The 26,151-nt window shown below is 49.0% G+C and overlaps 13 protein-coding genes; 9 read left to right on the top strand and 4 right to left on the bottom strand.

Moving 5' to 3' along the window:
* Positions 1-349: 349 nt before the first annotated feature.
* FFUJ_10622 (uncharacterized protein) lies at positions 350-1,307 on the bottom strand (the record flags this gene model as incomplete). XM_023569427.1 has 2 exons in its annotated part: positions 350-1,207; positions 1,257-1,307. 2 exons carry the CDS (start codon positions 1,305-1,307, stop codon positions 350-352), a joined length of 909 nt encoding a protein of 302 aa, XP_023436644.1.
* Positions 1,308-1,911: 604 nt separating this feature from the next.
* On the top strand, positions 1,912-2,884 carry FFUJ_10621 (uncharacterized protein; the record flags this gene model as incomplete). XM_023569426.1 has 2 exons in its annotated part: positions 1,912-2,202; positions 2,249-2,884. The coding sequence occupies 2 exons, from the start codon at positions 1,912-1,914 to the stop codon at positions 2,882-2,884; spliced, it is 927 nt and encodes a 308-aa protein (XP_023436643.1).
* Positions 2,885-3,437: 553 nt separating this feature from the next.
* On the bottom strand, positions 3,438-4,046 carry FFUJ_10620 (uncharacterized protein; the record flags this gene model as incomplete). The annotated part of the gene is made up of 1 exon (XM_023569425.1): positions 3,438-4,046. One exon carries the CDS (start codon positions 4,044-4,046, stop codon positions 3,438-3,440), a length of 609 nt encoding a protein of 202 aa, XP_023436642.1.
* Positions 4,047-6,323: 2,277 nt separating this feature from the next.
* On the top strand, positions 6,324-7,001 carry FFUJ_10619 (uncharacterized protein; the record flags this gene model as incomplete). The annotated part of the gene is made up of 1 exon (XM_023569424.1): positions 6,324-7,001. One exon carries the CDS (start codon positions 6,324-6,326, stop codon positions 6,999-7,001), a length of 678 nt encoding a protein of 225 aa, XP_023436641.1.
* Positions 7,002-7,776: 775 nt separating this feature from the next.
* On the bottom strand, positions 7,777-8,832 carry FFUJ_10618 (related to dihydroflavonol-4-reductases; the record flags this gene model as incomplete). The annotated part of the gene is made up of 1 exon (XM_023569423.1): positions 7,777-8,832. The coding sequence occupies one exon, from the start codon at positions 8,830-8,832 to the stop codon at positions 7,777-7,779; it is 1,056 nt and encodes a 351-aa protein (XP_023436640.1).
* Positions 8,833-9,625: 793 nt separating this feature from the next.
* FFUJ_10617 (related to ADP-ribosyl-glycohydrolase) lies at positions 9,626-10,627 on the top strand (the record flags this gene model as incomplete). Its single annotated transcript, XM_023569422.1, has 1 exon — positions 9,626-10,627. One exon carries the CDS (start codon positions 9,626-9,628, stop codon positions 10,625-10,627), a length of 1,002 nt encoding a protein of 333 aa, XP_023436639.1.
* A 1,040-nt stretch (positions 10,628-11,667) lies between these two features.
* FFUJ_10616 (uncharacterized protein) lies at positions 11,668-13,711 on the top strand (the record flags this gene model as incomplete). XM_023569421.1 has 4 exons in its annotated part: positions 11,668-12,245; positions 12,296-12,730; positions 12,778-13,183; positions 13,235-13,711. 4 exons carry the CDS (start codon positions 11,668-11,670, stop codon positions 13,709-13,711), a joined length of 1,896 nt encoding a protein of 631 aa, XP_023436638.1.
* A 386-nt stretch (positions 13,712-14,097) lies between these two features.
* On the top strand, positions 14,098-15,081 carry FFUJ_10615 (related to ketoreductases; the record flags this gene model as incomplete). XM_023569420.1 has 3 exons in its annotated part: positions 14,098-14,402; positions 14,458-14,826; positions 14,940-15,081. The coding sequence occupies 3 exons, from the start codon at positions 14,098-14,100 to the stop codon at positions 15,079-15,081; spliced, it is 816 nt and encodes a 271-aa protein (XP_023436637.1).
* Positions 15,082-16,030: 949 nt separating this feature from the next.
* FFUJ_10614 (related to dihydrodipicolinate synthase) lies at positions 16,031-17,068 on the top strand (the record flags this gene model as incomplete). Its single annotated transcript, XM_023569417.1, has 1 exon — positions 16,031-17,068. One exon carries the CDS (start codon positions 16,031-16,033, stop codon positions 17,066-17,068), a length of 1,038 nt encoding a protein of 345 aa, XP_023436636.1.
* Positions 17,069-18,070: 1,002 nt separating this feature from the next.
* Positions 18,071-18,892, top strand: FFUJ_10613 (uncharacterized protein; the record flags this gene model as incomplete). The annotated part of the gene is made up of 1 exon (XM_023569416.1): positions 18,071-18,892. One exon carries the CDS (start codon positions 18,071-18,073, stop codon positions 18,890-18,892), a length of 822 nt encoding a protein of 273 aa, XP_023436635.1.
* Positions 18,893-19,117: 225 nt separating this feature from the next.
* FFUJ_10612 (related to nicotinamide mononucleotide permease) lies at positions 19,118-20,903 on the bottom strand (the record flags this gene model as incomplete). XM_023569415.1 has 5 exons in its annotated part: positions 19,118-20,132; positions 20,192-20,227; positions 20,288-20,465; positions 20,519-20,548; positions 20,606-20,903. The coding sequence occupies 5 exons, from the start codon at positions 20,901-20,903 to the stop codon at positions 19,118-19,120; spliced, it is 1,557 nt and encodes a 518-aa protein (XP_023436634.1).
* A 693-nt stretch (positions 20,904-21,596) lies between these two features.
* On the top strand, positions 21,597-22,868 carry FFUJ_10611 (related to glucarate dehydratase; the record flags this gene model as incomplete). The annotated part of the gene is made up of 1 exon (XM_023569414.1): positions 21,597-22,868. One exon carries the CDS (start codon positions 21,597-21,599, stop codon positions 22,866-22,868), a length of 1,272 nt encoding a protein of 423 aa, XP_023436633.1.
* A 1,624-nt stretch (positions 22,869-24,492) lies between these two features.
* On the top strand, positions 24,493-25,002 carry FFUJ_10610 (uncharacterized protein; the record flags this gene model as incomplete). The annotated part of the gene is made up of 1 exon (XM_023569413.1): positions 24,493-25,002. The coding sequence occupies one exon, from the start codon at positions 24,493-24,495 to the stop codon at positions 25,000-25,002; it is 510 nt and encodes a 169-aa protein (XP_023436632.1).
* Between the last annotated feature and the right edge of the window lie 1,149 nt (positions 25,003-26,151).

The following is a 26,151-nucleotide window of genomic DNA, read 5'->3' as shown; positions in this document are numbered from 1 at the left end:
CGTGACTCGCACAAGCGAAAAGACACGTCACAATCAAGAAGGGTCGGGGATTGTATGTTCGGAAGATTTGGAGCCGTCAGGCAGTCCGAAATATCAGTTGCTGAGGGGAAGAGACTCGAAATGCTGGATTGGCCCACGTCAATGGAAGTGGAAGCCGTCTGACGATGATGTTGCCATTGATGGTGAGCCTATTGGGCAACCGTGTTGGCGAGAAGCTGAAGCCAGTATGAGCAGCGAGCCTGACAGACCAACTTGAGCATCACATGGATAGTCATTCTGCCTCCATAAACACTACCATGACTTCGAAATGCTCTTAGTCACTCGTAATTCCGCTGGTCTCGCCAGTCTCTTAACCCCAGAGCTCCTCATGCACAGTTTTGAGCTCGGCGGCCCTCTCCTGCATGGCTTTGACTGAATCGTCACTGTAATGAATGACCTCTTCATTCCCGTCGTCACCCACAAGTCTCATTGGCTCAGCGACCTTGTTTCGCCAATCAGGGTCATACTGACTGGCCCAATCCTCATTCACGGCTCGGCCGTTGACTTGCCATTCGTAAAACGTATCATAATCGCCCCAATCAGCACACACTCCCTCTGGCGCCGGGAACCATGGCAGTGAAGGCACCCAGCCATAATATTCGCGCGCGGCTGGGGCTACAACTTCGATCTTCTTAGTCTCCAATTTCCCGTCGACTTGGCGTTCCACTGAAAGTGTGACCTTCGTGCGGTTGTCCTCGACGCTGTTCAGTGCAGAAAGTTGACGAACACGAAACAGGATCTTTCCATCAAGCATTGGTCCTTCGACCCAAGCCATGTTGTCACCGGCACGAGAGTGCTCTATCTCACGGGAGATGATGTTGGCGGTATCCTTGTAGGGCTCGGAGGGAGTGAGGACGTCATTGATCTCCTCGCCCATGCGATGGTCCTCGTCCATTGTCGGGACTGTGCGCCTTGCTCTGGGAAACCATTGCACCCAGCCATCAAATTCATAGGCGGCTAGGTCTTGAAATTTGATCCTCTTCGTCTCCAGTTTCCCATCGAACTGACGTTCCACATAAACTCCGATCATTTTGTACATAACCTCCACGCGAGCCTGGAGATCTCCACCAACGCCCACCACTCGATCGGGAGTGCTTGTTGACATGGGGACGGCGTCAGCCGAATGATTGACCTGGTGGGAGCTTTCGAGAGATGTATCATCCAAGGCCTATTGAGATGTTAGACATGATTGTGATTTCGTTTACTGCAACACTGACCTGTGCGATTTGCGTGACCTGCTTGATATCGGCATCGATGGAAGACGACATTTCTCATTTAGTCTCAGTATGGAGAGGCCTTTAAGACTCGAGATTTACTCACTTCTTGATCGAAGACTGAGTTGAATGATATTGGGAAAGAATTTCCTAAGCAGATGTTTTGCGTGCTGGGAAAGTTGAGATACGAAAGTTGTGAGTCGGCGCGAGTGTGAAAGAAAATCGGCAGAACGACAAAGACAATCCAGAATTGGAAGGGACCCACAATGAAGTGCATTAGGAATAATTTGCTCAAGTATATCATTGGCATTGGCACTGGAACTGACTGACAACAGCTACCGGCAGGTGCGACGCGTTACCATGCAATCTACAGATGCCTGCCTGCAAGTACAACGCGTGCTTCAGAGAATTTCCCATCGACTACCGAGGTTTCTCTTTCTTCATGGTTCCATAGCCAAAGCGCTGCAAAAGCCTCGCAACAGCAGTACGACAAACACAAAAGCCTGCGATCGACTCACCAAGTCACGTCCTTTCAGCGCTCCTTTTGAGACACTTGAAAACAAATTCGTTTCATGATTGTTGGTACGAAGCTCTTCTTCGGCATAGAAGACCTCCAGGCATTCGTACTGACAACCAGCAGTGTTGGAACTGAAGAGACATGGATCAGATTCCAAACTCCTCGTTCGAAGAAGGCCGACTCGCCTTTTTAGGCGGTATTCCCCTCGATGCCGAGAAGCAGGAGGTAGAAGCCTTCGTTCACGATCAAGGCTTTAACAACGCAGTGCTTCATTGGCCAACCGAGTGGCTTGAGCCCAGTGGGTGGAATCACCAGGGTTATTGCATCGTCGAGTTCACATTGCAAACCGAGACAAAGAAGGCAATCAAAAGACTACCGGATTGTGCTTTCAAGGACAACTATATACAGGCAGCAATCCCCCAGCGTCGCAACGTAAGTACCTACTGCGCTTCTGGAATGCTTATCTAATAGTTTCCAGCAGCCAACTTCCCAATCAATTACTTCGAAGCTTCATGTCGAGGCGGAAGCCATCCCCACCGATGCCGAAGCCGTCACCACCGCGACAGAGCCTGATCCCGCGTTTAAGTCATCCGGTGTCGAGTCGCCCTCGTCGGACCCTTTCGCCGCACAAATTTCAGAGGTAGACGTCGTCAGTGCTGAACATAAGGCCGTTCAGGAGAGGATCCGAAAAGACTTGCAAGAGCTGAAGTACCCTGAGGCGTATGTTTGCTCCGAGCAGTGGTCCAAGAGTGACGTCGAGAGTGCGGTTATCGGAAGGATGTTGGAGCGCGAGAAAGAAGATGGCGCCCCGGGGTCTCTTGTGGTGAAAGACAATGGCCGCTTTCGCATCCGCTCACGAGTCTTGCCCTTTCCTTATGATGACGACATCAAGGATTGTTCTACCATCTGGATCAATGTCACAAAGCTTGAGTCGGATGGACGAAAGATGAAGATTATCGCTCTGTCCGAGCTTCCTCTTTACCAAGAGGACGGATGGCAGGAGTGGTTCAAGGACAAGGTGCCGACAAAGGAGGGTACTGGCGGTGATCAGCACAATGTCTCCACTGTTGGGGATGTCAACGCACCAGACGGTCCCAAGCAGGACACTCTCTAATTGTTTGATATCGCAGCCGGCATTCGCCAATAGGCTGGCGGCATCCACCGGAAACCCGGTCACGTACTGGGAGCGGCCAGCTGGGAAGCTCTCCTGTCAAATTCAAAACGGGTTATCCCGCATAATGTTCCCATTAGCGTTATTCCCTCTGATCCCTTACGAGATTATCACAATTGCGACAGTTGACCGGCAAGATTCCGTTGGCTTTCGGCAAGTTCTGCTGGAAACCTTGTTCTGTGCCAACGGACAGACGTCAAAGCTGTCATCATTTGGCACTCATGCTAGAGTGAATAGAGGTAACAAGTGCCTAAATGCACAAATACAAAGTGTTTATTTCAAACAGTCAGGCCCATGGAATACTCGTTGTTCCTCCAAGCTCGAGCGTTGCTAGTCCTCAATCATTTATCACAAACAGCCAAGAGCGAGATTGATCTTCTTGTCCCTGCATGTCTGAGGCAAGAGCTGTGGTATTTTGTAATGCTACCATATTCAGAACTCAAATACTTCCAACCAGCAAAGTTTGAAGCCCATCCCTTCTGATACTCCTCCCCTTTCAGTGATTGCGGCCGCAGAAAGAGTTTTGACTGTTTACGTTCTGGTATCCCACGCTGACATGACCATTGGAATTATCCCACCGTGCCCAGCCTGCCTTGAAAGTACCACATCGGCTGCTCACGCTTTCCTGGATCTGCTGGCGAACAATCGTTGCGCTGCAAGTGGTTCGTCCAGAGGTGTTGTTGCAAAAGTAACTGGCCACCCTACCCGAGATAACGTAGTAGTGATCGCGTGGCTGTACAGTGTGACCACTCCCGCATCCGTCCCTCAACAGCTTGACTGTGAGGTCGGCGTCATTGCGGTTGAGTGAGGAGCCCTCACAGGTGACCCGCCAGCTCTGGCGCTTGTCCAACGCCGACGAAGTGCCATCGCCTTCGCCTGTCGGCTCAAGGTTCATGTCAATCTTGGTATGATGGGCAACCCCATCGTCGTCGATATGAGCCCGGTAAAAGCCGTCTGGAATATCCTCAGGGATAGTGAAGCCCTCCTCTAAAGAGGTTCCAGGTACGTCGAAGCGTTTCATGAGATTCGAATCCTCGGCCTGGGGTACTGCGAGCCCAAGGGCCGACGAGGAGAGAAGTGCTGGGACGATGATGGAGAAGTGCATATTGACTAGTAGTACCTGGAAGAGTTGGTATCTGGGGAAAGTGAAACTATGAGATGCTTGAGCTTGCTGTAGATTTCTAACTGAAGTCTTTCCCTCCTATTTATACATTTCTCAAGGCCGAGTCATCGCAGACGCGGACGTGGAGGCGGATCCAATGTGACACGGGACGTTAGCCTACCCAAACAAAGCAATATCCGCCCTCTTTCGCACTGCAACTTGAGGCCCCCAACTATCTTCAGTAATTAAACAAGGATATTATGTTTTCCAATGGCACGTAATGTACAGCAGAGGGGCGAATCTGTGAAGGCTTACGACGCTCTGATATTCAGGCCAAGAACAGAAACCGCCGCCTTACATGAAAAGACAGCTGTACTGTCCAGTAGGTAAGCGAACCAATCGTTATGACACGGCGTCTTGATGCTTCCCGTATATATGGCCGGAATAGGACTTGCCAAGAGTCACGAAGCGCAGAAACTGCTACGGAGCCTTCAGCATCCGAGAAGTAGAGCATCATATGGTACCGTAGACCCCTGGAACGCTTTGATGTAACTGCAGTCTGTAAAAAGCTGACAGTGGATCGTTAAAGGGAGGGGTCCAATAGGAAAGACTCTGCTGTGCCGTTAGAATGCCGACAGTCAATAGAGAGCGCCATTTTACCGCGGCTCGTTCCAGGGAGGACCGAGCACCGGATAGAGCACAAAGCCAGGTGGCCTAGAAATTTGAGTCCTGGCGAGCAACAGTTCAAAATTGGCTACCGTAGACTGAGAAACATGATAGATAACACAGACTAGGGGGGAAATCTCCCAAAAATGTGGCGGGAAACTGCTTATATCGAAATGATCCGTCAAAGTTCATCAAGTGCAACCGAAACACATGTTTTACAACTCCCACCATGGCTTGCCCAGGTATGCTTGTTTGTGTTACATGAAATCCATCTAAATCAAAAGCTTAGTTACAATGTTTTTTCCTAACACATTGATATTCTTTTATATTCCTGCAAACACCCTGCGTTACTTACAGCACTAGTATTCTTTACCTTTTGATGCGATACTATGCTCTTTACTGCACTCTCAACTTTCTTGCTGCTCAGTGTATACGGGATGTCATCCATTGGGAATGTATAAGCAGGTACATGCCTTGGGCTCAGCATTGTCCTTATCACGTCGCGAATCTTCGACAGCAATGGATATTTAAGCCTTTTCTTGTCTCTCATCTTAACAAAGAGAAGCGCCTGCTCATAACTCGGATTGCTTTACAATATAGTACTACTGTTCAAGAGGTTACGGGCGCGTCGTTGGGTGCGGTCCAAGACCAGTGTGGCTTAACATCGATGCGATTCAACACCAGCACAAATTTATCACATTGCTTGGTACGCGCTTCTTCCTGTCACATAAACACTCTACACACCACCATCACACTCACGAACTGCACACACCACAAGCGGGACTACGACAAGGATTTTCAATCGAAATAGTTACACTTGGCATTTACTGACACCTTCTAATGGGAGGCGACAAAGAATTCCTCGTTCTTGCGCAATCGTCCCAAGCCTATTGGTCTGCCTTTCAGAGAAACGTTATTGAGATTGGGGCAGCGACCGTGCTGGGATGACCCGTCTATGCAGGCAATGATCCAAAGATTCATAATTGCTTTCCAAAGCATCGAGGGTGACATGAGCCCTGACCTGGCCGATGAGCTAGCTTGGTTTTGCTGCGCTAAGCTTGGTCGCATGACTAAATCCATCGCCATGGATATCAACATTTGCCCAGTATACCAAGAGCTCGACACAGGCATCAGCTTTGCCGAATGGGTTTTCCTTGCCTGCGCATACAGTCCCAACCATGCGAATCTCCGCATACACAGAGACTAGTTATCAATGTGGTGGCAGTTAGATTTCCCGACCGATCGAGTGTTTTATCCTCGAGAAATGAGCGCCCAAAAGCAACGAGAGCTTTACTATGGCACAGAAATTGATTGATAGTTAAAGCTTATGATATCTTAACGAGATATATCAGGCTAACACACTGAAAGATACCAATTAACTTTAGGCTTCTAAAGGCAATATATATATAGCCTCCATAAAAATAAGTCTCCCAATTGAAATCACAATAATATCCTTTTCTGATGACTCAATCAGTAGCCTTATTGGCAGCTTCTGGGGTATAAGAAGCCGGCCTGATCCCTCATTGCTAGATGGCACAGAGAAAAGAGTAAATACCCGCAATGCCCGACCTGGGAATGGAATGAACCAACCGCCTGCAACGAAAACAACTCATCATGAGTCCAGTGGATACGGACGACATGATTTTTCCTGGCAAATATGCGCTGGAGCGAGTTGACGAATTCCAAGCGAGAATCCAACTGGTGGAAAATTCCAACGAATCGCTTTTGTCGGCAAAGGAGCAGCAAGCCCAAAAGATCTCGGACCTGGAGAAGTCATTGAAAGACCAAGGTGATGCGCTGACGACACTCAAAGAGGAGAACACGATTCTTCGTGAAAGCTTGGCACAGATCCGCGCTTCCATTCAGCAACTGGCGAAGGCTAAGTTGGAAACACAACAGAGTCTTTTTGACAACAATTTTCAACAATTCCGCGAATCACTCGACAAAAAACCGAAAGAAGTGGAATGGAAATTGGTTGAAAGAAATTCGGTGATCGAGGGCTTACGCCTTCCACTAAGCAACATTGCGAAGACTGTTGAAAGCCGCAAGAAAGAGATTGTCAACGAGAAAGAAAGGCTAGACATGTACACCAAATCTCATAATATGCTATCAAACGCTTGGATCATAGTGAATCAGCGAGTGCCCATGGAGACGAATTCTGATGGAAGCACCGTTAAGCGCAAGAATAGCATGGTTGGTGAGGACCAAGGCTCAGCGAAGCGCCAGTCTACCTCGGCGGGACCTGAGGCTACAGGTGATGGTAGTTTCACTTCCACACACGGTAGTGACTAAGGTGTCTTTTTGGTGGTCAGAGCAACTGTGATGGCAGTCGTGGGTGAGCCCACGTTCTCATTATCAGCACCAGTCAACGAAGTCCTCTTTTGTTTTTGGAATTGTCTCGGTCAACACTTGACTCTACGACAACCCTCGCTTGTTGATCGCCTGACGGCAATCATCTAACCATCGGAAAAGGTCTTTTTTCGGAAAAGGATGAGCTCAATTGGTGTCGATTTCATATCATGTCGGCGAATAGACAGTCGGCCAATAGCGGTTATATATTAGATAAACATCGCATGCAAAATATCAATGCAGATGCGACCGCACTAAGCTCTGAATTGCAAATGCGTTGATGAAATACGATGTTCACATCGATTGACCCACCGAAGTGATTCAACACCAGTGATTCAATAACATTGGTTCGCTAAAAGATTAAAATTAGATGTGCTAAGTTCGGTGGGAAAGGAGTGCGTAGACCCTTCGAGATCGCCTCACGGCACCCATGATGATTCGCGGTTCGTCTATCTACGCAAGCAAAGGCACGGACACTGTGTTGGACAGGTTTCGGGGTATCTAACTTCCCAAGGATCGTACTATTGTTCATTGCTTATACAGCAAACTCGATCAAATGTCTCATTGCTAAAAACTCGTTGTAATGTTAGCTTGCGAGTTGGAAGGCTGTTTTGCTGCCTTTGAGACTGAGATTGACGTTCTTGTTGCTATTCTCCCTCCTGCCCTTCCCTTCCCTAAATTTAACCGCTGACTATTAACATGAAAGGGGGTCTTATCTTCAGAAATACCTTTCATATGCCTTGGCAGACTCTAGAACCATCTGGTCAAAAGGGATCCAACCCTGTCCTGTTGCTTCAACCGCCTTAGTAGCATCGACCTTGAAACCACCATTGGGAATGCTGTAGTCTTGCAGATATCCCTTTCCTGGTTCACCTTTCCCAATAATTCCTTGTCTGTGTGGATAAGCCTTTCGCAACAAATCGCGATAAGCCTGGATGTTTCCAAAGTTGCCGTTTCCTCCAGCGATGTACCGCTGCCCATCGGCCACTTCTTTCTTGTCAACTGCAAACACCATGAGCCGTGCAACATCGCGCACGTCAACATGTGTTCCATTACCGGGTCCAGCAGATGACATGTTCTCCCCGTTCATGATGCGATAAGGAACGATGGCGGTCTCACTCAACTTCTCCGGGTCATCAGGGAGAATCAGCGGCGGTCCAGCCACCCAGACCGGATTGACAGCTGTCATTGTGAAATTGATGCGATTTTGGTTCTTTTGCCGGAATTCCCAGAATGCGCGCTCTGCTTTGACCTTGCTCGCAACGTAGATTTGGTGGCCTGTCACTTCTGAGCCAGCCTTGGCGATCGCATCCTCAATTTGGTCATTCCAGTCTTCTTCCGTGTAACCTTTCTCTGGGTACTTAGGCTTGCACCCTCTGACAGCCACGATAGAGGACACATACACAAACGACTTGACGGCAGGCTCTTTGGCAGCGGACTCCAAAATTCCGAGAGTCCCCTGCAGCGAAGAACCGATGACGTAGTCTATATTGGTGTTGCTGAAGTCAACTGGCGCCGCGACATGAGCTATTGCCGTAGTATCTTTGACAGCTTCATCAAAAGCTCCCCTAGCCATTAGGTCGGGGACCAGAATTCTCGTGAGTTGGCCGGAGGAAGCGTATGAGGGGAGTGCTGAGAGGAGGCTGGAAGCTGATGATTGACTTCGTACTGCAGCTCGGACAGAATAGTTGGCGGCAAGGAAAGCTTCAACGGTACGTGCGCCGATGAAGCCATTTGCGCCCGTGACGAGAACGAGACCTTTTGTCGGCGACATGTTGAGTATGGACGGTTTTGTGGTCTCTGGGAAAATTGTACAAGAGAATAAAATTGAGTTGTTTTCAATGCTCTCTGCCTTGGCAATATATATGTTTGGGTCTTATCTTAGTGAACTTTAGTCTGGCGACATCGTCCCGGGTTTAGTTAGAAATTATCTGCGATGTTAGTGTAAACCGCCTGGAGATTAGTGTTATCGCCGATTCTTAGTTGCTGCCACAGTGACATTTCAGAGGCCTAGCCACTAATCTGGAGGACATTTGTCGATCGTGGATCCACTTGTAGGGCAGAGCTGCCGCGGACATGGATGGCTCGAAAGAATGACACTTATGTCCGGGCCAGTAAAATTGCTCATGATGAATGCATCTTTTGATGAGCTGATGCTTCGAGTGAAAGGCCCAGAGCAACAGTTCCAGGACAACTTTGCAAAGCACATGTCTCGGTGGAAGGAAAGCTGACGTTGTAGGGGGGCATTCAGTGGCCGGTGCCCCACTGCTTCCGAGAGGGGTCATTCACGGCCCGCAGCTTTGTTCGACAGACAACCGCGACAATTGCACACTCGTACTCCGAAATCCGACAAAGAATGTGTTTTCCAGAAATATCATGGCCTGGATGCCTGGCAGTTGCGAGTGTTCGCCCAGCTTTGTCTACCTACTATAGGCAGCAAGGCATGTATCCGAATTCAAGGCTGACAGACTCAGCCGCAGCTCAGCCCCCGCCATTTGGCTCTTCAATCGGATTTGAAGCGCCAAATCGCCAACAAACAAACAGCCAGACAAACACAAGCAACAAACATGCCTTCACCTCAACACGAGTCGGAACTTTCGCCCCGCGAGTCCCGCATCATCGGCGCACTGCTAGGTGTCCATGCCGGCGACTCGCTGGGCGCAACGCTTGAGTTCAAAACCCATACGGATATCGCCCGTGAATACCCTCTGGGTCTCCGCGACATCGTGGGCGGGGGCCCATTTCGTTGGTCGCAGGGCCATGCGACAGACGATACGGATATGACTCGTGGAGTACTCCTTGCATACCATGACTACAAGGCCGGCGACGACATCGCGCAACTCGCTGGCGACTATTTCATTAGTTGGCTTCACGGCGACTGGCCAGGCAGGCGTCCGGGAAGTCGGCCTGAGGACATTGGAGGGGCGACCGCTACTGGGCTCAGGCGCTACAAGCAGACTCAAGACCCTGACCGCGCCGGAGCTGGGCAAGGTAGTGCTGGGAATGGAAGCTTGATGCGCTGCATCCCGACCGGATTGTTCCAACGCGATCCCCAGAAGTTGGTCGATGAAAGCATTCGTATCAGCAAGATCACCCACGATGACAAAAGATGCACGGTCGCATGTGCAGCCTACAACACGATTGTTTCGAAACTCATTAACCAGGTCGACCCTCAGGATGCGGTCAAGGCAGGTCTCAATGTCGCAGAAACTCTTGAAGGAGGCTCTGGTCCAGTATACAAAGCGATTGAACTCGGCAAATCCCTCAGCATAGCAACAATGGCTAAGAAAGGACCTGTGCCGGAACTTGGAGGCAGATGCAGCGGATACGTCCTCGAGTCACTGAGTCTCGCGATTGCGGCGGTCCTTGATACTCGCAGCCTCGAGGATGTTGTCGTGGACGTTGTTCGCATTGGCTGGGATACAGATACAAACGGAGCGATCGCGGGAGGAATTTTGGGAGCTCGAGACGGAGCAGCGGCTATCCCTCCTCATTGGAAATCGGTATTGCAGTTTGGTCGTGAATTCGAGAATACGGCTTTGAGTATCTTCGAGAAGAATGCAGCATAAGAGCCCAGTCCTTTGGAGTGCATTGGTTGTCAACAAAGTCCAGTCTAGCATAGGTTCAACAGGCAATGGAGGACTGAGACCTCATGAATAAATGAATGCAATTTCTTGAGATGGTGTCTGGTCACAGGAACGTAGATTGGTCATGACTTTGAATGGCCGACATCGGAGAAAAGACTGCACTTGGCTTGCAAGACCGGGAGTTTGAACAGGCAAGCCTTAATGCCCTGCTCTCCCACATCACGATATTTCCTTTTCGTCACATTTACAATAGCTCCTTGACCCCATCGAGTGGTAACAAGGATTGACACTTCGGATGTACGCAGTCGGTGCTAGCCTCGGGAATGTTAGCGATGAGGGCCTCGGGGAGCAAGAGAACATCGGACCTCAGGTTTTAAAATAAACTTGGCAAAAGATATCCTAAACGTACACTAAGTTACCTAAACTTTTACCAAGTAACCTAAACCTTACCTAAGTCTTTTTGTCATTTAGGATCAGGTCTTGGGTTTTTTCTTCCTCCTCAGAGAGATACACGTGACACCGGTTGCGGGGTCGAACTCATGAGGACAATTATCCATGCCTCATCCCCGGATTCGCTTTTCCGTTCAATCTTGCCCAGTTTCATCATCTCTTTTCCGTTCGGTACAGCCTCAGTTCACAAAAAAAGAAAGCACCTTTGCGCGAGTGGATAGACGTGGCTCCAATGACTTCAGAGCGTTCCATACTCCCAACACCGTCAGATACAAACAGCATACATGCGGCGAAGAAGCGGAAAAAGAATGCTGAGAGAGTCAGGGTGACAAGGGCATGCGATGGATGCAAGAAGTAACGCAACCCTAGGCATTTTTACGTAGATCAACCGTGAGCTAATCTGTGTACCTAGGCGCAAGATCAAGTGCAATGGCATGCAGCCGTGCAAGTTCTGTACCCGGACAGGGGCCTCTTGTACCTTTGACTCGGCTTATGCGAGAGGGCGTCTGCCGGTAATACCCTCAGCAGACGAGGCGGGACATGAGAGCATAACTGTCTCGGCTCAAGACACGATGGCTCGGAGTGAGGACACCAGCCCTACGGATTTGACGCAGCAATACATGGCAAATGCTACCAACCAGAGTGTAGAGCTGCAGGACTATGGCATTTCATCTCATCTCATGGAGCAGAGCGGCACGGGCTCGCGAGCTGTAACGTCGGTGCAACAGTCCCCTGAGCCGTCTCAGGAGGATCTTCAGGGTCACTACATCGGCCCGGCCTCTGGAGTGTCATTCCTACTCAGGGTTCAGAAGCGCATGCATCAAGCAATATCGTTCTCTGGACCAGGAAGCATCTTTACGTTTGGTGATGCACCTCTTCAAAACCCTGACTATGATCCGAACTTTTGTATGATGCTTCCGAAAGAGGATGCTCAGCGCTTGGTGGATCGTTACTTCGACTTTGCTATGCCGACCTACCGTTTTCTTCACCGACCCACGATTCAGGAATGGTTCTCGGAGTTCTATGAGACGCTAGGGACTATGCGTGATCCGAGCAACTCTGCCGCCAAAGTTGCTTTGCTCTTCATGATCTTGGCGCATGCTAGAGTGTACATGCCTGAAAACGACAGACCTGGGCCATCTGATCTGAGGTAACGCGGGTGGCTCTTCTCAACTACTTTCTGTGCTAACCACTTCCCAGTTCCCGGTATTACTTGGCAGCTGAACATCAACTCTCGAAAGAGAGCGGCTCAATACGACTGACCAGCGTCCAGGCTCGTCTTCTGCAGTGCTACTACCTTGGAACGCAGTCCCGGGTCAACCACTGCTGGAGTCAATTCGGTATTGTCACAAACCTAGCACTTGCTATCGGACTGAATCGAAACAAACGACCCGGCGTTATAAGCGGGCTGAATCATATTGAAGTCGAAAGTCGTCGAAGAACCTTCTGGTGCGCATACACTCTTGATGCATATCTCAGCGTATCGCTGGGCAGACCACGCAACTTTCACGATGACGATATTGATACGGAGCTTCCAGCTTGTGTCGATGATAATGATATAACCAAGGATCATATTAATCTTGCTGGGTCAGCTAAAGGCTACTCGGTTATGCTTGCTCCGCTTGGACATATGAAGTAATACCTCCCTCTAATCTGCAACTACAAACTAACTCATGGCCCAGGCTTGCACGCATCATAGGTCAAATACTGCGTGGCCTTTACTCAGTCAAGCCTATCTCAATCTCCAAGCGCCTAGAGGAAACACAGCTCGTCTCAAAAGCCCTCGCAGACTGGCGAGCTGAGTTCTCCCAGTTTCTCGATGCTGACTACTTCAGTACCTCGTTCCTTGTCCCGATCGTTCAACGTCAACGCAACGTTCTGAACTTGACATATTGGCATGCCATAATACTCACGCATCGACAAGCCGTCTTGAACAATTTCGCAAGGATCTCGCGTCAGAATAGGAGGGGGAGTGAGAACGATGCTGCAACCCAAGAGAGCGTTCAAAGGTGCCTCGAAGCTGCCATCCAAACAGTTGGCCTGATCGATGAGATGACCGACAACGGACAAATGTTCCGGGCATTCTGGGTTTGTGCAACCAATTTCTTTCCAATATCAAAACTGACCAACTGATATCAGGTTACGGCATATTTTGCCTTTACTGCAGCCATGGTTCTGTATATCTACGTGATCCAGAAATGGGCATCACCTCCTGAGACATATAGTGAATACTTTACAGCTGCAGTTCGATGCCAATCGCACATGTCAACAATGGTCGAGAAGGGCTCATTATCAGAACGATACTGCTTCCTGCTGGAAGAACTAAGGGTGGAGGCCTTACGCCAGGTGAATCGGATGCATCCAAACGTGTTTGCTAGTCTAAGTCTAGAAGGGCATGCACAAGACAGCGCTTTTCAGTCCAATATCATACCGATGGATACGCCGAGCGACAAAACTTCTTATACGGACTTGATGGGGGAGAACGGGGGGTTGGACTTTAATGGCATGTCTGGTGTTGACTTTTCAGGGACGGGCTGGGGTCAATTTGCCAGCATGGTTTCATCAGGATTAGGCAACCTGGATGCTTTCCTTGATGATGAGGTCTTTCGGCTTTAGGAGCATTGTGATAAGCTTGGCATTCGGCCTCTGATGGACCGAGTGATGTTACCCTAAATGCATAATTCAATCGAACTATCTTGCCGAGCGCAACGGATAAGACTTTTCCTTTTCCAGTCATCGGATCTAAAGCCGAAGCTGCATCGGAAAACCCAATATGAGGAGCTGTGTCCAGTTTTCGAGGCCCGGTGACTAATCCGCTGGAGATCTGGTTGGAGCGGATGAGGGGTACCTCACTTTAGCTTCCATGTTCATCCTTGCCGTTCCTTGAGGCGAATAAAGTCAGCCTGTTGAAGCTGTCAGAGGTACTTATTATCTGGCCTTAGCAGACATTGAACTAGCCCTTTAATTGTTTTTGAAGGTAGCAACACATCCCACTTCCCAAAATGGCATCCGCAGTCTCAAAGCGCCTCGAAGGCAAGACAATTCTCATCACCGGAGCGTCTTCCGGTATCGGCAAGGCCACAGCCTTCGAGTTCGCCCGCACCAGCCCTAAGAGCCTGAAGTTGGTCTTGACTGCGCGACGAATTGATAGTCTTCGTCAAATCGCTGAAGATATCGTCAAAGAAGTTGGCGATGGTGTCAAAGTGCACCCCGTCCAACTGGACGTCAGCAAGCCTGAAGAGGTGCGCTCTTTCGTGAGCAAGCTTCCTGCAGAATTCAGTGAGATCGATGTCTTGGTCAACAATGCGTAAGTTTCTCTACTGCAAAGATTGAAAAGGCGATAAGCTGACTTCTTCTTGCAGCGGTCTTGTCAAGGGCGTTGATAAGGCTCCTGACATCAAGGAAGAAGACATCAACGTCATGTTCGCTACCAACGTCACAGGCTTGATCAATATGACACAAGCTATCCTGCCTATTATGCTGAAGCGTAACAACGGTGAAGGGGCTGGCGACATTATCAACATTGGCTCTATCGCAGGTCGTGAGCCTTACGTTGGCGGCAGCATTTACTGTGCGACCAAGGCCGCCATCCATTCGTTCACTGAGAGTTTGAGAAAAGAGCTTATCTCAAAACGCATCAGAGTCATCAGAATCGACCCTGGCCAAGTGGAGACCGAGTTCTCAGTAGTCAGATTCTACGGGAATAAAGAAAAGGCCGATGCAGTCTATGCGTAAGTTTGCACCTCTCCAGATGGTTGTGTTTTGACGAGGCTATGAGGTCAAAAGAGGCTTCAATCCTATCGAACACCAGATTTTTTACGAACAATGAGCTAACCAGTGATAGTGGCTGTGAGCCTTTGACACCGGATGATATTGCTGAAGCGATTGTATTTGCTGCTGGCAGAAGGGAGAATGTTGTCATTGCTGATACCTTGATATTCCCCAACCACCAGGCTGCGGCTACGATTATGCACAGAAAGAGCTAGGAGCTACGTATCATAAATAGACCAGGACACCAATATAAATAGACCTTCTTGAGGTATAAATTCTCACGAGATTTGTTGGCAATTGGCGTTGTTCCAAGGCTCGTACGAAGATCTCCAATTATTTTTCACCAATTGCCAAGCATTTCATCACACAGCAGAAGCGTGATGAAGACCGTCTCCCAGGCCGCTACTCTCTGTTGCTTCAGTGAGCTCTTTCGAAAACTGAAAGTAGTCACTCGCATCTTTCAAATGGCTAGTCGGACCTGGGCAAACATTCCCGGTCCTAAGGCCATGCAGGATGACCGACTACCTTATCTCTGCATGCATTCAACCTAATCTAGAGTCTTCGCGTATCCTACGTGCTTCCGCCCGCAACCTCATACTTTTCTCGGCAAATCGAGTACTCGGCTTCGGGTATTTTCCCTCGTAAAACCAGGCCCAGGCCGAGTCAAGTGCAGTTGGAGTAGCATCTCATTGGGCCAACGCTTTGCGGGGGATCGGCCATGCTCACTCTCGCTTGTCGGAAAAGCGACATTCCCAACCACCTCAGGGTCGGTTTTTCCGCTACAGCCACCAAGCCCCCATGACTCGAGACGGGGTAGCATGTGTATGTCGCATTCCCGTTGCTGATTATCCAGTGTCGGATCTGGATAAACGGGCATGATCCGCTGACCACTGCACTTATTCAAGAGTCCGCAGGCGACCTGGCGAATGGAAGCTGATGACTACCGCGCCTCTCATCCGTGAGTGGAGACCACGGATTCATATCAAGGTCGCACCCAGAGGCCAGAGCAAACGGAAGAAAGATATTGAGGCAAATTCCCATCTAAGCCACAGTCCAGAGGCTTTAAGTACTTGTAATCTTCCAAAAACACCCTTCTAGTTTACTTTTGCCATACACAATACACAACACCCCAACTTCTTTGGCGAAGTCGATTCGATAGTCATCATGTCCTTCTATAGAGCTCCACCAAGCGGCGTCTGGGCACCAGCGATCACATTTTTCGACCATGAGACAGATACACTAGAAACGGATTCACAAGCAGCATATTACTCTTATCTCTCTAAAACCGGTCTTGCAGGCCTTGTCGTGCTCGGAACAAATGCCGAGACCTTCCTGTTGACACGCGAAGAGCGCAAGGCATTGTTACAAACAGCTCGTCAGGCATGCGGGCCATCATTCCCTATCATGGCCGGTGTTGGTGGACACTCAACCAAGCAGGTATTGGAGTTCATCAACGACGCAGCTGATGCCGGAGCCAACTATGTCCTGCTGCTTCCTCCGGCCTACTTTGGGAAGCAGACAACACCAGAGGTCATTAATAACTTCTTTGACGATGTTGCAAAAAGCAGTCAACTACCTATCGTCATTTACAACTTCCCTGTCGTTTGCAACGGTATCGACCTGGATTCTGCCACCATTGCCGCTTTAGCAAAGAAGCATAGCAATATTGTCGGCGTCAAGCTGACTTGCGGAGCTGTCGCAAAGATAACACGACTTTCTGCAGAGCTTCCCGAGGAACGTTTTGCAATCTACGGTGGCCAATCAGACTTCTTGATAGGAGGCCTGGCTGCTGGGTCTCACGGCACGATTGCAGGTTTTGCCAACGTTGTCCCCAAGACGATCGTGCATATCTATAACCTCTACCAAGAGGGCAAGTTTCAAGAGGCCATGGCTCTGCACAAGAAGGCGGCGCTGGCTGAACAGCCTTGCAAGGCTGGAATTGCATCAGTCAAGTACGCAGCAACTCTGAGCACAGCCAAGGCCGCTGGTATCAAGGGCGCTGCAGAGAAGTTGAAGCCCAGAAGGCCATACGTGGAGCCTACGGATGCTGCAAAGAAGAGTATTGAGTCACAAATTTCTGAAATGTTGGAGTTTGAAGCCACGCTCAAGCTACCGGCTGAGAAAGGCAAATCCAACGGCGTAACGAATGGAGTATCGAATGGGATCATGAATGGGACATCAAACGGCGTGGCGGTGCATTAAAGCACCTATATACGAGCTAAATAGCATAAATATTCTACAATTGAATATTGATTCAATACAACCCGCAACAGACAAGTAACATGTATATTAGCTCATTCTCTCGACACCGGTGACGTTTCTCAGTGTCGAATCCGATCCGACAGACGTGCGAGTACCACAGGGTACCGCAGTGGCCTAGGTGCCTGTGAGGTGCCCTAGCTTGGTACCCTGCCGGCCTGGTGCCAATGCCCACTTTGGGTGCCAGAGGTGCCTCTGTGCTAATGCAGCAGCGATGATTCTTGATTTAACCAATCATCGCATATCCGGAGCGCCAAAAGGCAAAATTCCTTTGCGAGACCTTTGCGAGAACGGTATTGGTTAACTTGAATAAATATTTCGTTTAACAGGGATGACTCTGTCTGTATTTTCGTATGCGTCTAAGCTCGAGCTATTGGCATTAGCGTGCTGAGCTCAAAACCATCAGCGGTCTCAGCGCCTCGATCTGCCAGCTCACAGGGGTAAGTTCGCTGTTTGACAGCACAAATTCCATTGCATCAGTATGGACCACTTGCGAAGAGTTCTATTGACTCAATCAAATCAACATTTCTGAACCGCAATGCCCCAACTATAGCGACTTCTTTGGGGCATTTTAAAAGTCCATATCATGGCCTCTTTGGTATTTCTACGATAAGGCACCTCATGCATGGCCATCCGCGTTCTAGGCTCGTTGATCAGCCCCAAAGACCTGCTAACACCCACTAGAGTATAAGCTTACAGCGCCACCAATTTATCGACAAAAAGAAAACAAGACGGGATAGGGGAGCATTAAAACTCTTACAGTTCCCAAACCCTTCCCTAGACCGTAACATCAATTGCCGCTCATTTTGTAACTCACCTAAGTCATTCGCTTTTTAAAAAATGGTTTCGTCATCATTTCTTGCCCGCGCGTTGGCTGTTTTGGCTATCCACAGCGTTAACGCTGGGCCATGTCGTCCCTCATCTGTCTCGACCACTAAGAGCGCTATGTCAAGCAGCTCAGAGACCACGCTTACTTTGTCCACCACGGCTGAGCATTCTGTCGTTATAACGCAAACGACAACTACTTCTGATGCTGTCTCGTCGTCTGAGACATTGGCCGATGGCACCACAACTACCCAGGTTGTTCAAGACACCACCACAACAGCCGTCGAGACTACATCCACTGTTGGGTCTTCTGCCACCACAACTGAAACAACCTCTGTCTCCGAGGACATCTCAACTTCCGTAACTCTAAGCGATGGCGCCACGACCTTGCTGTCGATTACTACGACTACCGAGGTTCTCGATGACACTGCGACGACAGCCCCAGCTACGACAACCACTACTGCAGCTGCTGTGCCGGACGAGTGCTTTTTAAACGCCGAATGCGAGGCTCTTTACGGCGGGGCCAAACCCATCTGTGATGCCGGCACTTGTGTTCCTGACAATAGTCAGGGCTCTCCATGCTCCGATAACAGCGATTGTACCATCCCCGGTCAAACCTGCTCTGACTCTGGTTTCTGTCATGTCGCTTCACAGCAACCAGACTCCTGTATTGACATAAACGACTGCCTCTTATCTGTCAACCCTATTTGTGCTATAGGACTCTGCGAGTGCCCCCAATCGACGAATGAATGCACACCACGGTCTGATCTGCAACTCTGCCAGTCAAATAATGGGTGTTCAGCTGGCGCTACTTGCCAGCAGGGTGTCTGTGTGGATCAGGTTCAATGCGGTGGCCCTTCCGATTGTCAGGCTAACTTGGATCTGTGTGTTCTTCCCGGCGTTTGTGTCTGCCAGAATGGTATATGTGCCCTCGATGGTTAAGGGTATTTGACTGCATTGTTCCATACGGTTCACGCAGGCAGGCGCACTGCATTTGGGAGGCTTCCTTATCTTGAACTGAGTTTAAAACTGATTTATATTCTTCATAATATCACAATCCAACTACGCTTCCCACCACTGACTTTGAAACTTTCACAAAATGCGAGTGACTCAAACCACTACCAGTGTTCCGTATCCACTCCACAGTCCATCCACGCAGCCCACTGTCTAGAGTACGTGCTTGAACAGTGGCGACCTGTCTCCCATGTCAAACAGCTCCTCCTCAGTGTACTTCCTCTTAGCCTCCTCTGCAATTTTGGCCTTGCGGGCGTTGGCGATCTTGTAGCTCCACTCCAGGAGGAAAGCAACGATCAAGCCAGTACCTCCGAAAGCAAGCGACAAACCAAATCCAGTGTAATACTTGGGCTTCTCCTTCTCAAGGTACATAAAACTACCGACGATTCCACCAACGTTGCCGACACAGTTCATCAGAGCGATACCAATGGCACGTCGAGATGAGGGGGCGATGTTGTTGGCGTTCCACGAGGCAGCGGCAGCTTGAATGGGATAAATACCAATAACAGCGAGAACAACAGCAAAGTAAGCAACGCCCTTCTTAGCTTCGAGTTGACCGTTGAGAGAAATCATGATCGAGTATGCCACTGTCACGATAACCATAGGGATGGCGACGAAAGGCATACGCCAGAAGAATCGGTCAGAGATCTTGGCAAAAACAATTGCAGAAATGGCAGCGGCAACGTAAGGTGGAGCCGAGGTAAGCTGGGCGTTCGTGTTGCTGAATCCCATGGCCTTGGTGATGCTTGGCAGGGTGAACTTGGTACCGTAAGAGAGAGCAGACTGGCACAGAAGGAAGTAAGCCTGGACGTAGACTCTCCAGTTTGTGAGCACCATGCGAATATCTTTCCATCTCACTGTCGATTCCTCTTGGAAGCCTCCTCCTTGCTTGATGAACATGGAGAGCTCAAGGAATCGGATCTCCTCAGGGTTCAACCATCGCGTAGACAGAGCAGGGGTATCGATAAGGAGGAAGAAGCAGGCAACACCGAGAACAACTGTAGCCATTCCTTCGAGAAGGAAGATCCATCTCCAACCTTCGAGACCGGCGACACCGTCCATCTCAGCGATTCCAGCTGCGAGGAGACCAGAAAAGGCACCAGATAAGGCACTGGCACAATAAAAATAAGAAATTCTCACGCTGAGATCCTTCGGAAGGTACCAGTAACTATTAAACTGTTAGAATATCTTTTTTCTTTTGTGTCGACATCTGGCTGTTGAACTTACCTGCACAGGTAGATAGCACCAGGGAAGAATCCGGCCCTGAATCAAGGCGTCAGTATCAGCACCAGTACATCGGGTCCAAATGATCACTTTACTTACTCAAAAATACCCAAAAGAACTCGAGTAGCCATGAGGCCACCGAAATTTTGGACAAGTCCGGTGCAAGTCATGACGATACCCCAGCAGACGCAGAGGATACCAAGATACATCGATGGGCGCTTGAACTTCTTCAGAAGAATGTTGCTAGGGACTTCAAGAAGGACGTAAGGTACAAAAACTATCAAAATTTAGTTCACAGTGATCGAATCGGCAAGTGCTGTCGTAACTTACAGATTGACAGGATGGTGTTGTACTGAACACCTGTGATAAGGTCAAGATGTCAACAAATTTCTTCGCCACAACACACAGGAAACTCACCTGTCATTCCCAAGTCCTCGACCATGCCCTCAATCTTCGCATTGCCGATATTGGCTCTGTCAATATGGCATATCAAATAGAGCAGAGCGAGCATCGGGACAAGTCGAACATCAACCTTGCGGAAGACCTTCTTCTTCTGCTCCTCTGTGTAGCTATTGTAGAAGTCGGCATCTTCAGGGCTCAAACCAAAGACGCGAAAACCGGCAATTTCGATGGCTTCGGAGGTGTTTTCGAGATGATCGGGCTTATGGTCGCCAACCTCAATGTCGCTCTTGGAGATTGAACTTCGAGGAGCCATGATGAACGTGTTGCTACTCTGGGACTGCCGCCTATAAGATTACGCTTTAGGCTGCGAACACGGGTGATAAATGAGAGGACTTGAACCTCAAGAGTTGTGATGCTGAATGACCGAGCCTTGGAAGTGCTGAAGCAGGCAGGGTATTATAGTCGAGACCACGATCTGGAAAAGAGAGGAGGTCATTGATTGCACAGATTAGCTCAAGCGGGTGCCCCACACTTCCCCAGACGAAAGCCAGTGTAACCCCAGGCTTGGCGACACCCAAAGCGGAGTGCCCATGCTTGCCAAGTGCGGGGTATGATTTCTGATGGTCTCATTGTACGGAAAATATCACCCCCAACGCCCAACGCCATCTCCTGGGGGATCGACGGAAGTGCTGATTAGCGGAAAAGCACCCACTGAAGACATTATCCGTGACGGATCTGTGACCAGCCACATCAATCTCTCAAGGAAACATGTCCGATGTGCCTTATCCTCTTGATCCGGAAACGATCACAACTCATGGAGCACTACACCAAGTAATCACGCATGATACCCGTGATGGTTACTCAAAGGAAACGATGTTTACCCCGCAAACAGCAATGACATGACAGCTCAACCATGTACAATCCCGGGATAAATAGTCCACCACTCAAACAATGCAGTTGCTATCAGTAGACTCAACAATCACAGAATACACACAGAATCACAGCCATGGCTCAACGAAGCATCATTAAAGATATTGTCATCACCCCTGTGGCCTTCCATGATATGCCCCTGCTGAACAGCGTGGGTGTACATGAGCCATATGCCTTACGCAGCATCATCGAGATCATCACAGAAGACTCATATGGTCTTGGTGAATCATATGGAGATTCAGCACATCTAAACCGCTTGCAAAAAGCAGCCGATAGTATCAAAGGTCTTTCTATCTACAGCACAAACGTCATCTACCAAAACTGTGTTGAGTCGCTCAAGACAGACACCAATACAGGTGGAGATGGCATGGGAGGCATGGTGACCACCGCCTCAGTCGCCGACAAGGTCTTCTCGCCTTTCGAAGTCGCATGTCTCGACTTACAAGGCAAATTGGCTGGAATATCTGTCAGTGACCTTCTCGGTGGACGTGTGAGAGACCAAGTCCAATACTCAGCCTACCTCTTCTACAAATGGGGCGGTCATCCTGGTCACGAAGATGATGAATACGGCCCTGCTCTAGACCCGCAAGGAGTGGTGAAGCAGGCCAAGAAGATCATTGACGAGTATGGCTTCAAGGCCATCAAGCTCAAAGGGGGTGTCTTTCCTCCTGCAGAGGAAGTCGCCGCGATCAAAGCTCTCCATGAAGCCTTTCCTGATCTGCCGCTGAGACTTGATCCAAACGCTGCCTGGACTGTTGAGACTTCAAAATGGGTTGCAAAAGAGCTTGACGGTATTGTTGAGTACTTGGAAGATCCAGCTGGGGAGATTGAGGGAATGGCTGCAGTTGCCAAGGAGGCATCGATGCCACTGGCTACCAACATGGCAGTCGTTGCTTTCGATCATCTCCCACCATCAATTCTCCAAAACGCCGTACAAGTAATTCTATCAGATCATCACTTCTGGGGAGGCCTTCGCAAGTCACAAACGCTGGCATCCATCTGTGCGACTTGGGGTCTGCGCCTCTCAATGCATTCCAACAGTCACTTGGGTATCTCACTCGCCGCCATGACGCATCTTGCCTCCGCAACTCCAAATTTGGATTATGCTTGCGACACTCATTGGCCTTGGAAGCGCCGAGATGAAGACGTTGTTGTTGACGGCGCGTTGAAGTGGAAGGATGGTGGTGTTGTAGTGCCGACAGTGCCAGGTCTGGGTGTTGAGCTAGACAGGGAGAGGTTGGCAAAGCTTCATCAACAGTACCTGGACTGTGGGTTGAAGAAGCGTGATGATACTACATACATGAAGAGGTTTCAACCAGACTTCTCAGAGAAGATCCCTCGATGGTAGATACCAGGCGATGTTCGCCGAATTTAAGTAGAAAAGTCATACTACGACTTCCATGTACCTATACAACAGTCTCTTCAAATTTCTTTAATTTTATACTGTAGTGTCTACAGTGTACCTATCGTGAACCCGAAACTGGTTTCTCACTACAAAGAAAACGCTTCGTTGAGTAAGCTGTTCTCGTAGCAGAGGTCAATTCATGTTCAATGCTATTCCTACCAGGCTTTCATCTGACTTCGTCGAATAAACCACAACTCTTGGTTCAACTACGACCAACAAAACGCATCCCGAGGAGAATTAGTCTTTTTCAATCTGGCCGATGGTCTGCAACTTCTCCTTCAAATCCTTCGTTTCTTCTGTGAAGACTGTAACCTTGATCTTGTCTCCCTCATCTTCTCATCCGTAATTTGGTGTCCCATCGGTCTTTTTCCCGTAGATCCATTCAAGACCATCTTAAAACGTCTCATTGGTGATGATCAGGTGTTTAGAGATATATTGCGTCCACGTGGGAACATTGTTTGGATTGAAGGCGCCCATGATGAGTATGTTCTTCGTGTTAGCTGGTGATCACCTACTTGACTCCTCCAACAGAATTGGAGTTTGTTTGGCTGGATTGTCTTTTCCATTCTTATAAGTGCATATATGTTTCAGAAGACCAAGGATCTGAGTTCGATAAGACTCCTCGAACATTATATATCTGAAGAAACTCTGTGAATCAGAGAATATGTGATTTCAGACACCCTCGATTTGCTACTGAACATAGAAACTGCAGCAGAATCATCTTTGGTCATTCAGTCTCCGTTTCATGGGGCAGAGGTCATTTGTGAAGCATTCCGACCATAGAAAAGTGAAGAGGTCTCAACACAGTCAAATATCCAGATCGTCAACTCATCAGAGACAAGATCAATATTGATGATGATGGTTTGTAGGTTTGACAAAGCTAACATTTTGCCGTCATGGGACTGTTTTTGTGGAACATAATGACAAGAAACAACGCCGATTCACGATCATTCGTAGCCTACATCATGGACATGCTGTCTCTGCTAACAGCGAAGGAGATATTCCTGAAAAGGATGCTCAATCCTAGTGACTAGCTACGATGACTCAGCATTGGCAGGGGCTGACGTCCTCAAGACTCGAATTACCCGGTACTCAACATCTGGCCATTAAAATTATCAATTAAACAACAGTCACCTTTGCTACAAAGTACCAAGATCTGGCGTTAAACAATTCGTGCCGTTTAACTGTATGTTATTAAAGGAAATGGCAGTCGATAAGGCCCTAGTATAATTGGTAGATCTTGTTTAATCACTCATAGATATTTGGCGACGCGGACAAGGACAAATCACCCGAGGAAAAGATCTCTATCATCAAAGCCACAGCGAAGGTCAAAGCTTTTGCCCATGACTGATATCTTTTTTCCTTCGCATTAGAGTAACCGCGCGGGCCAGGAAATGTTTCTGAAGTAGGATTCAACTTGATCTGACCACCATTGTCGTCAGCTTATGTGAGCAACTAGAAGTGATATATCTGAGGGGCAACGGCCGGACTCTCTCTTCTTTCTGACTTGACATTCTCCTTTTCACCGCTTGTGCATTGACTGAAGCTACAGAACTTTATCATCACAATGTCTGCCAACTCAGACCTTAGGAAGCAAATCGAAACTACGGTGAATAGCTTCCTCGCGAGCTACGAGGACGGGAGAAAAGCCAAGGATACGACCGTCATCAACCGCGATGTTACTCCAGACTGCACTCGCCAACTTCTTCCCGCTTCACTGTGCAAGGCGCTCGGCCTTCCGGAAGAGTTTCTAATGTCCAATGATATCTACGAGAAGCTCTACGCCGACGATCTTTCTCTTGGCGGCGTTCACAACACCGTGTCAAAGCACTTGACGATCGACGTTGAGGCCCGGCGCGCGGCAGTTGAAAGCAGTGGAGACATGATCTACAATCATGGCGAGACTCTGCATCTAGAATTTTCTTGGATTTTCTATCTTACTGGTGACGGTACGAAGATAAGCAGGGTTATCGAGTTCGCTGATAGCATGGCTGTTCTGAAGATGGCGGCCATCGCGAAAGAACGTGCCGCCAGAAGTGGCCAGGATGAGGAGGTCGATTTTGACACTACTGGGTAGTGCAGCGGTTGAGGGTGACGGTCGGAGCCACTGAATACATATTATCTTGTGGAAATGATATTTTTTCTGCTATTTTTATAAGACGTTGTTTTATCACAGACCAGAATTCTATGACGCTTCCGGTGTGATTGGTGGATTCACGGTCAAACAAATTGGTGTCTTGGCGATCAAACAAGTCGAAACAGCACTGCAAATAGCAAGGCAGAAACGTGCCCTCGGTGCAAAAGTTCCGGACTTTTCCGTTATCGCGAAACACTTTATGTCGATATTCGGTGGAGAACTTCAATTTGATACATGGCGACTCCGAAGCGCCCAAGCACCTGCTGAATACAGTCCACGGGCCTCTATTTATTTAAACTTAAATATAGAGATACTGGAGACCGACTGGAGCCCCGGGACGGTCTGAACGCGGGACGTGAAACCCGGTACAGTTCCCAATTAACGCGAGCCGGGCCTGTTTATCGCCGACTCCATGGAGTTTTCGATGTGGTTGTAGCATGTGAAAGAGTTTTTACGTCCGTGGAATGTTCTATTGATCTGCCCGGTACGCCCGAAACTCAAAAGAATGCCCAGCGTGGCTTAAAAGTCTTGGGAATTTTGAGCCGCCTGCGACGTGGCATCCATTGCAGGGATGTTGAGCGCCTCTGCCGTGTCTCCAAGCCACCATCGACAACGCCAAATGCCATCATTTGCGACGATCTGTTGACCAAGACGGCAGTCTACTTATCTCGCATACGAAATGAAACGCGACAGATCGCAGGTGAACACGATCCCGTAAGAGCCGCAACCAATACCACAGCCCCCCTATCGAAACGAGTTTGAGGACGATCTTCAAACGCGACCTCAAACCCTTCAATACTAATTTAGGCCGCAATCTACACTCCCTGCTCACGTCCAAGTGTTCGATATCTACACCCAATGGGATCCAGCGGCTCTCATTCCATTTTCTCCACCGACAAGGTTAAGCTTAAGCCTCATTAGCATTGGTACGAGTCAGGTGACGAGTACGACGACCAAAGCGGGACGTGCAGGGCATATCCATTGGCTCACCGTTGATCTTCAAGACGATCGCACTGATATACAGCAAGGGACAGCTCAGGAGCTATCCCAATGTTTTGGGTCTCATATCTTATACACGAGACTTTGTTG

Source organism: Fusarium fujikuroi, chromosome FFUJ_chr10, assembly GCF_900079805.1.
Source record: "Fusarium fujikuroi IMI 58289 draft genome, chromosome FFUJ_chr10".
Classification (NCBI taxonomy): domain Eukaryota; kingdom Fungi; phylum Ascomycota; class Sordariomycetes; order Hypocreales; family Nectriaceae; genus Fusarium; species Fusarium fujikuroi.
This window is presented reverse-complemented; position numbering and strand designations above follow the sequence as displayed.